General features: G+C 42.1%; 1 protein-coding gene across 1 annotated transcript; it reads left to right on the top strand.

The window, feature by feature from the left end:
- The first annotated feature begins 282 nt into the window (after positions 1 to 282).
- MPHOSPH6 (M-phase phosphoprotein 6) lies at positions 283 to 8,661 on the top strand. Its single transcript, XM_021541233.4, has 5 exons — positions 283 to 383; positions 4,463 to 4,575; positions 6,128 to 6,218; positions 7,159 to 7,256; positions 7,703 to 8,661. The coding sequence occupies exons 1-5, from the start codon at positions 333 to 335 to the stop codon at positions 7,860 to 7,862; spliced, it is 513 nt and encodes a 170-aa protein (XP_021396908.1). The 5' UTR covers positions 283 to 332; the 3' UTR covers positions 7,863 to 8,661.
- Positions 8,662 to 10,047: the final 1,386 nt, after the last annotated feature.

The raw sequence follows: 10,047 nt of genomic DNA, 5'->3' as shown, positions 1-10,047 counted from the left end.
AACCTAAAACTATATTTAACACGCTACTTAAGAGAATTAATACAGCATAACTTTCTAACATTACACATATAGTAATATTTGCGAAAAGCCAATCATAAAATATGCATTTTTCACATCCCCCAGCCCGCACAGCCGTAAAGTTTATTTCTACCGCTGGTTTCGCACCAGCAGCGCATCCCCCGGCCCCGGCGGCTCCCGGGCCGCGGGCAGGGAGGCGGCCGTGCCCGCGGCCGGAGGGCGGAGCCCGCCGCCGCCGCGCCCCGCTCCTCCCGCGGCGTGCGCGGCCTCGGCGCTACGCGAGCGCGGGGATCCGCCGCGGCCTGCGGGCCGCCATGGCCGGGGAGGTGAAAACCAAGCTGTCCAAGAACCTGCTGCGCATGAAGGTGACGGGGGAAGGAGGGGAGGGCTGGAAGCGGCGGCCCGGAGGGCAGCAGGGGCAGGCCGAGCCGTGCCGGCACCCGTGGCGAGCGGGGCCCGGCGCCGTGAGGCGCGGCCGGGGTGCGGAGCCCTGGTGTGGGGCATCCCGTGCCCATCCCCGGCCCCACGAGGAGCCCTGGTGTGGGGCATCCCGTGCCCATCCCGGCCACACTTGGAGCCCTGGTGTGGGGCATTCCCGTGCCCATCCCCGGCCACACTTGGAGGTCTGGTGTGGGGCATTCCCGTGCCCATCCCGGCCACACTTGGAGCCCTGGTGTGGGGCATTCCCGTGCCCATCCCCGGCCACACTTGGAGCTCTGGTGTGGGGCATTCCCGTGCCCATCCCTGGCCGCACACGGAGCTCTGGTGTGGGGCATTCCCGTGCCCATCCCGGCCACACTTGGAGCTCTGGTGTGGGGCATTCCCGTGCCCATCCCGGCCACACGAGGAGCCCTGGTGTGGGGCATTCCCGTGCCCATCCCTGGCCGCACACGGAGCCGTGGTGTGGGGCATTCCCATGCCTATCCCGGCCACACTTGGAGCCCTGGTGTGGAGCATTCCCGTGTTCATCCCGGCCCCACACGGAGCCCTGGTGTGGGGCATTCCCGTGCCCATCCCTGGCCGCACACGGAGCTCTGGTGTGGGGCATTCCCGTGCCCATCCCGGCCACACGAGGAGCCCTGGTGTGGAGCATTCCCGTGTTCATCCCGGCCCCACACGGAGCCCTGGTGTGGGGCATTCCCGTGCCCATCCCTGGCCGCACACGGAGCTCTGGTGTGGGGCATTCCCGTGCCCATCCCTGGCCGCACACGGAGCCGTGGTGTGGGGCATTCCCGTGTTCATCCCGGCCACACTTGGAGCCCTGGCTCTCCTCAGCCAGGCTCTGAATACAGATGTGGTCATCCATGTGTTATCTCGGGCTGCTGCCCCGGCAAAGACATCGCTGGTGCCAGAAAAAGTCTGGGCTCCAGGGCCAGCTCCAGCGCATCTTCTGGGAGTTCTTCGTTCCACCTTGCTCTTCTGCCTCTGGGTTGGTTGTTGTGGGTTTAAATAAAAATATTTCAACAGCACTTTGAAATAAAGATATCAATGCTGCTTGCTTTGCGTGGGGCTTTTAGTATTGAGGGAAAAGAAGTTTAGGTTTTGGTGTGAGCATTTTTACATTGCTGGCTAAGGAAATCCCAGCCTGAATGGGGATTAATATCCAGTATTTACCAGCTTTCCCAACTCATAAATGCCAGGGATCTTAGTAACATCCCGATGTGCTTATTGCCCTTGGTATTGTGAATTTCATGTCACCAGTGTGAAATTAGTCTCTGCTCACTGGCTAATGCATTGTGCTTCACACCATGCACTGCAACTCCTAATTCAGTAGAGTACATTCTCTGATTGATGGTCCTTTATTGCTGGAAAACAACCAGAAAAAGTTGAGTACTTTTTTTTTAATGTTAATATTCAATTTTTTAACTGAACATGATGGGGCCTTCGTGGCTTCTTGCTTGTGGTGTTTTATTTAGCCATTTTTTCCCTACGTATTTATATGGGCCTATATTTCACATTCTGGCTGAAAAAAGAGTTAGCTGACTTCAGTTCAATTTTTCACATAAAGTGCACGCTGCTACAGTTGGATGATGGAATATTTACCCTAATTAATAGATACTTCTAAATCTAAAACTTGTACACAGAAGGAATAAAATACATCTTGCCTCGCTTTCAAAAGGGAGTAGATGTTGAACTTGAGTCAGCCAGCAATATGTGACACGGTCAGTCAGACTCCCATAACCTGGATGGCAACATCATTATTTTTTTTCTTGTTTTTATATAATACTCCTTTAAAATGAAATTTTTCTTTGTTTTTTGCCACTATACTAACCCCCTGGAGATTTCAAAAGCAGGGTTTTTTTATTGTTTTTCTCTGGAAGGCCATGGAGAACCAGCCATGTGCATATGCTGCCATGACATTTGCAGGTTCACAGTCAAGGCAGTGATAACCAGCTTTGAAGAGATCAGTAGGTTTTGAAAAGGTCATACACAGATCTTGCATTTAGCACTTTATTTCTGCAGATCTTCCTGTTTACAAATGTTTTAATTAAGCCTTTAGCAGCTGCCTCTGCAGGTAGTGATCCAATGTATTACCAGAATTCAGCAGGTAGGTGAAGTGGCACCCAGAGGTGACGTGTGGTTGGTGGTGTTGGAAGGACCATTTGCAATAAATACTGGAGACAAATGGACACAGACTTTAGATCTTGTACCATTTGATCCAGGTCTCATAGCTTGGGGAAATACACCCAAACAGCTCCTCAGATACTGACTTATATATTCCGTGCCTACCACAGCGGGTATATTTTTAATTCATCAGTGTGTGTTTACATTAGAGAGAAACCTGATCACATAATTTTTATCTAGGTTTTTCCTGTAGTAATCTTTGGCAACATAATCTTTAAAATGGAGTGTGAAATGATTATTTAATTGGGTTCTTGTAGCAGAATTTCTTGTGTTGAGGTTTCTGACTGGCTAACCAATTTCCTCGAGCAGTATGTTTTTCCACATGATAGATTCACTTATTTTCCTCAAGAAGATACTGTAATTTTAATTGGAAAGCTTTGACATATTCTGAATCGACTCAGAAAACAGAAGCCAATTTTTCTTTCATTAAAGATCTTGTACAGTGGATGCAAATAGAAATAGAAATGGAAAATAAATCACTAGCTCTGTTGGCTCGTACTTCTGAGTTTGTTTTGGTTGGGCATTTTGTAAAGACTGAAAATACATGTGGGTTGTTCATAATACATTGCACACCTGTACCACCTATGTATTCTTAAAGGACTGTGTGTGAACTGTATTGTTAGACTTGCCGCTGTCTGGGAGTTAGGTTGGTATAAATGTAGACCTCTGACAGGTACAGTTATACAACCACTTTCTGTAGATCCTCAGGGAGGTCTCAGCTTCCAGGAGGGTGGGATTATATGGATTATCACCATAAAATTTTGAAGAGTCATGTTTTTTCCCAGCATATTTCATTGACATTGTTTAGACTTAATTGTCACTCAGTTCAGGCACCTGACTTGAGACAAATGGAAATTAAAATGCTGTTTCACAGGTCTCAGGTCTGTAGTTCTGTGCTCTCAGCAGTTTTTTATAGGCTGTGACAGATGTCTTCTTCTACTCCCAGCTGTTGAGAGGTTACTGTTTTACCTGTCTGTTCCCATCCTTTGACAGAGGTTATCACCAAGGAAGCAAGTGACAGGAGTGTCCTTGTATTAGAAAAAAACAGCAGACTTGCCGTAAATTTCCTTCTTGGTCTCAACTATTTTGCCAGACTGTTCCTGCAGTGAGTTAACAGGTCCTTAAATACAGTGCTGGACCTGTACTTTGGTGGGTCAGTGAGAATTGAAGAGCTGGGAGCATCTTCCTTTAGCACAGCTGGATACAGTGGACTTTTCTTCGTAGTCTGGTTTCAAAGTCTGACATTCTGTAACTTCCAAAGACAGGTTTGTGCCTTCAGAGCTACAAGCACAATCCAGTTCATTAAATCTCAGAAAACAAGAGGATGGTTGAAAGTACAGATGTTTCAAAAAATAACCAGCCTGGTATGACCCACCTTTAGCTCTGAGCTCCAGTGCTGTTTGTATGGGTGGGGTTTGTTCCTGATGTGCAGCAATAACATCAACACCAATATCTGCTTTCTGGCCTTTATTGAAACTTCAGAAAAACCTTAGCAAAATTAGGGAATTGTGACAACCCCAATCCATCAAAACTAGCCAGGACAGGTCTGTTTCTTTAAATGTGAGTACAGATGTGACTGTTGACTTCCAGTAATAAATAAGTGTGATCAGCAGCTGTTTTAATTTTTCATTGTCTGTTTGCCCAAACTTTGACCAAACTCAGATTAAAAAAAAAAAAAAAAAATCACAAACAAACATTTACTTTGTATCAACTGCTAAACATTATGTAATGGATAATTTCTATCATGTAATTACTGCATGTCCAGAACATACTCTTGATGCAGAAAACTGAAGCTGTGTGTTTGTGTCTTTCTTTGTAGTTCATGCAAAGGGGTTTGGATTCACAAACCAAAAAACAACTAGAAGAAGAAGAAAAGAAGATAATTAGTGAAGAACACTGGTATCTTGATGTACCAGATCTAAAGGAAAAAGAGTAAGCTTGTAATCTTTTGTACTTCTTATCATCATTGGATTGTTTTGAAATGGAAATAGCATATTCATATTTTTTCCTGTAAAATAAGTATTATAAATAACCAGTTAACAGAAGCAAGAATAGTGACAGACTGGCATTACACCTTTTTTTATTACATATTTTTAGGGCTGTTGAGGTTGCCTAGTGTAGTTTGACCTACTTTCAATTCTTGTGTCTGTTGTTTTCTTTCACTCACACATTCTTCTAGATGCATGTAATTAGTTTCTTTCAGTGAGGGTCCAGTTCATTCATTGCTGCTTTTTCCCTTCATTAGAAACAAAGTTTGAAACATTGTGTTAGTAAATTCAGTTCCAGTCACATGGTTAAGTCGATTCAGGACAGTTCTGTCCTGTTGTGTCCAGCTCACTTCAAATCCTGGTTTTGAAATAGAAGAGATAATGGCAAAAATAAAGGAAGGCTTAGCTAATAAGGAAAAAAGTGTCCTGCTCTTTAGAAAGGTGCCTTAAATAGCAGGAGAACTACTTTTGAAATTGCTTGGGTTTCATCCTTTCAGAAGTGGAAAAAAATTCCACTGGGGGAGAACATACATAATTTTGAAAAAGCTAGGAGCCAAGGAATTAACTGTAGCTGAAAAAGGCCATTGATAAACTTTTCCATTACTCTTGGTGGATATGACAAAAAGGTATTTGAGCTTCAGTTGCAGCAAGGAATGTTCAAGCTGGACATTGGGAGAACTTTTGTAACAATAAGACTATTGAAGTTCTGGACTAGATTGCCTGAGGAGACGCTGGATTCTTCATCCTGGGAAGTCTTTTGAGGACAGGTTAGCTGGACCTCTGCTGTTCATGGCACACGTGTAACTGCTACTGCCTTGAGGCAGGACAATGAGCTCAATCTCTTCAGCCTAAGTTCCGTGATCATGAGAGTTTGATTTACATGGGAGATGAAGAGGATGAGGGAACAGGTACATATGTGTGAGGAAAAGGATGGAACAATCCACCAAAGTACTTTTATCTGACACGTGTATTATGAATGCCTCAGGGTCATGTTTCTTTTCTCACTCCATGCTCATTAAAAGAGGAAAAAAAGGAGGGAGAAGGGGGAAATCTGCTGAACAGAGAGTGACACAGTGTTTTATACCCTGACAGACTCAACTAACACCAGGTCTAACAACACAATGAAAAATTAATTAGAAGCTTTTGCTGGTATAGTAGTGCCACCTGGGGAGTGATATTTATGTGGTATTTTTATTCTGGCAAAACTACTAATGTAGGCAGAACCATACCAGCAGAGAGTGCTTTTTGTCAGAAAAGTTAATTTTGCTTGTGGACCTGGCACAGCTTTACTGGCAAAAAGGATTCCTTGGCGCTCCAAGCCCTTTGTACTGAAAGATTTATCAGAGCAATTAAGCAGAAAGTAGTTGATGGCTTAAAATATACTGTGGCTTTGTTTATTTTTTTGGGGGGGAAAGCACATCCCTTTTCCATTTATTTAACTTGGTTATTTTAAAGTGCATGGTTTGACAAAATGCTGGGTTTGGGGTTTCGTGCAGGAGCTGTATAATAGAAGAGAGGAGCTTTCTGCGATGTGAGGATCTCGTTTATGGTAGAATGTCCTTCAAAGGATTCAATCCAGAAATTGAGGTACCATTTCAGTGTCCTGGTCTGAGGTTGTTTCACATTACGATTGAAGCCCTTAGGTTTGGGGATTTGAGTGTTCACACTGCAGTCTTATTGGCCTTTGCAGCACCTTCCATAAATCCTCCCATGTCCAGAAACTCCATCATCCAACCCTAAATGTTGATCAATGCAGCACCTGGTAAATAGAATCTTTTTACCACCCTGTGTTGTTGGTCAGTAATTGCATGACTCCTGCAGATTTTCCCTCCCTGAAGTGAGGAAACCATCCCACATGCTGCTCACCAAAACGAAAGCTCACTTTTCCTCCTGACATAGAATGCAGAGTCCAATCTACAAACATTCAACCCTATTTGTTCAACACTTAGAGTTCCAAATTAAAAATGCTGGGCAAGAGTCTTTAATTTCTTTCTGCCATGATTCACACTGATAGAAGTACACAGGGACAGTAATAAAGAGGTTACCACTGAACCTGAAGCAGGAGGATGAAGGTGTAAAGACTAAGAGATTGGCAGAAGGCTATATAAGGTAATTTACTAGAGGATTCTTTTAGTTACTTTGAACTTGATTGTCCCTGTGACTCAGCATATGATTGTTTCATGGCTTTTACTGTAAATCCTTGAAGATATTCTTTCTTTTTAACAAAACTATTTCAAGGTCTGTGTGCTAACATCACAATGAAAAATTAATTATGATCTAACTCTCTGATCTCCTGGAGATGTTTGGAGTGTCCTTTAGGGTGTTTGAGTAGTACAAAACACTGAAAACACTGTCTCTGTTGCCTTTTCTTCATGAGCTTTCATAATGATGGCTCTAGCCTAACCAGGAACAGAAAGTAATTACTAAATTTGATTCTTACCTCTTATGCTCTTCTACCAGTGAATTTCAGCACTGTTGCCATTGTGTCATGGTTACATGCTTAAGCTATTTCTCATTTCATTTTCAGAAGTTAATGATTAAAATGAACTCTAAGTGCAAGGAGGAAGAAATTGAAGAGGATGATAAAATGGAGGCTGATGTGTCAGATGAAGAAATGGCCAGAAGGTAAGTTACCTTTTATGACATAATCAGTACTAGCTAGGAATATACGTTACTGCATGTGTGGAGAAATAAAACCCAAAAAGGAAACAAAACAAAAAAAAACCTACAATAGCTATGGAACTGTACCAGATTGATTTTCCAGGAATGCTGGTATATATTCACTTGAATCTCTGTCACATTTGGGGGTAAATTCTCCATCACTTGTAGGGGTTTTCTGCCCTTTGATATCCAGGTATTCCATGCTAATTCCCTTCTTGTTACCAGTTGCTAACAAATTGAAACTATCAGAGTGAATAATAATGTAATAAGTCATGCAGTACTTGTGCTTCTCCAAGCTTTTAATGACCAGGTTTTTATACCACTTGAATTGTTGATTATGTTTAGGATATGCGCCACGATTTTTCCTCTGATTTTAGTAAAAGCTATATTTTTTTTAATTCTCTCTACAGATATGAAACATTAGTGGGAACAATAGGGAAGAAATTTTTGAGAAAAAGGGACCAACGTGTACTCAAGGATGATGATGAAGATGATGAAGTTGAAGAGGGAAATAGTAACATAAGACCTAGTAAAAGAGCTAAGAAAATGTTCTTAAAACCTCAGGATTAATGTCATCTGCACAAGTGGAGCTTATTACCTAACGCCTACCAAACAGAGTACCAAGAACTGGAGATTGTTTGGAGTTTTTGCTATTTAATGTAAAGGGTGGATTTGTAAATCTGTTCTATTCTCATTGAAATTTCTACCATCCACAGGACAGACACTTTCCAAAGTGGGTGTTTATATAATGGATGTTGTACATCCTTTCCTCTCTCAGCAGCTTTTCATGAGTGGGGCACTCATCCCATCAGTCTCTTTAAATGTTCTACATAGTTAAATTGAGTGTTGCATGCAATCGAAAGCAACATTATTTACAATTTAGGATAGCATCTGAAAGAAGTATTTGGAGTAAAGATGAGCTGTGTCCAATTCAGTAAGGCAGTTCAGCATTCACTGCTTGCTTTGTTATGAGAACGAAACATGCACTCTCTTCAAATTGAAAAAAGTCAGAAGAAACATGCTTGGTTTGTGAGCTTTTTTACTGTGATAAAAATAAGATGGGAGAAGAACAGAGAGATAAAATCCACTTTATTGAATTTTATTTTTTATAAAGTTTATTTAAAAATAGAGGATTTTGTAGTGAAACTTTTTTTATATAGCAAGCCAAATATTGGGCGACGGTTACAGTTTGACATCTGAGCAGATTGTGAGTCTTAGTTTCTGCCTTCCAGAAGAAATTTGCTAATTTTGCCTCTTTTTCAGCAAAAAAATCCAATCTTATAATTATGTAAGTCTTATCATAAAAGCATAATAACAGTTTCTGGAACATACTTGAAAGCAGAATAAAAACTATGGGGTTTTGTGTTAATGATTGTGGATTAGCTTATTTAGTGTAAAAAAAATATGTTTAATACAGTCTGATACGAGGAGAGATCCTGTTTTGTGCTGGCCACAGCTGTCCCCCAACATTTAGCTGAGTGCATTAATTTATTTAGCATGTGATGAAGACATCTGAAGTAGTGTTAGGATAGAAACACGATTCTCTTTGGTCAGTTGGTGCTCTGGGTCTTTTGAAAAACATCAGTGTGTTCTTATCTAAAATCATAGCAGTTCTCTGTGCATGGCCTTTCAACAAGAAATATTGCTATTGCTACATTTCCTCAGGAGGTCCAAGCTTCTCATCCTTAATGCTGGCTCTCTGCAGAATGGAATTTGTTAATTGAAGTGAGGAGTGGCCATTTTGCCATAGGCACAAGGCTTTTTTTTTTGGTCTTTTTTTAACAGCTTAGGGAAGCACGATGTGAAACTCAATTATTTAAAGAAGGACACACCGTGTCTGCTGTATTTTGCATGTGATATGTGAACTATGATCCATATATCAGGAGCACCTAATTAGATATTCAAGATAGATCACACATGGAAAGAGAAATATACTTCTAACCTAGTATGGGGACTTTTTGCAGGGAGGAAGGCTGTGATTCATGATCTGAGATAGTTTTTCGGAGCTAATTAAATACTACTGGTTCAATTACTTAAAACCTGATCATATATTACTGTTAGCTGAAAAGGACTTAATGATGGCAAGACATTTTTCTTCCCATGGAAGATGTGACCTGAGCTATGAAATGATTTATTGTTGGTCATCACAAGAAAAACTTGGAATACATCCCATTTTTCTTCTTGCTTATTAGTAGGAAAATTATTCCTCTGCATTTCTTGAATGGAGAGTGAATTTCTGCATAGCTGTGCTGAATAAGTGAGGGGAAGGGTGTGTTCTGGTGAGCCACCAGCAACCAGGAGATGTCACTGCAATTGCATGTCCTGAGAGACTGGGGGTTGGGGGCGTGTCCCGTGGTGCCATGTAAAGAAGCTTTTGGGTTATTTTGATAACAGTAGTGGCTGAGATTAATTCTATGTGGCGTCTTCCTTTGTCAGTGTTCTGCAGAGAGCTCTCCTGCATTGCAGGGTTCTGTTCAGTCCAGTGGGGAGTAATTCTCATCAAAGGGCATTCTGCCTCCTTAATTTCATGTCATTTCCTGAAGGATAGCTGGACATGACAGTGGCATGGTGCATGGATAAGCACATGAGAAGCTAAAAAGAGCTTCCTAGAAAATCCATGATTTTGGAATTAGGACAGAGGAAGGTTGGCTCTGTTTCCTAAATATACCCAATGCCAGCTGTGAAGGAAAGGTAGATTTTAGTTTATTGTCTTTAAATCTGGGAGCTTTGCTGTTCACATTCAACTGGTGGCTCA

The sequence above is a fragment of the Lonchura striata genome, chromosome 11 (assembly GCF_050655825.1).
Source record: "Lonchura striata isolate lonStrDom1 chromosome 11, ASM5065582v1, whole genome shotgun sequence".
NCBI lineage: Eukaryota > Metazoa > Chordata > Aves > Passeriformes > Estrildidae > Lonchura > Lonchura striata.
Note: the sequence above shows the minus strand (reverse complement) of the source record. Positions and strands in the feature narration are given on the sequence as shown.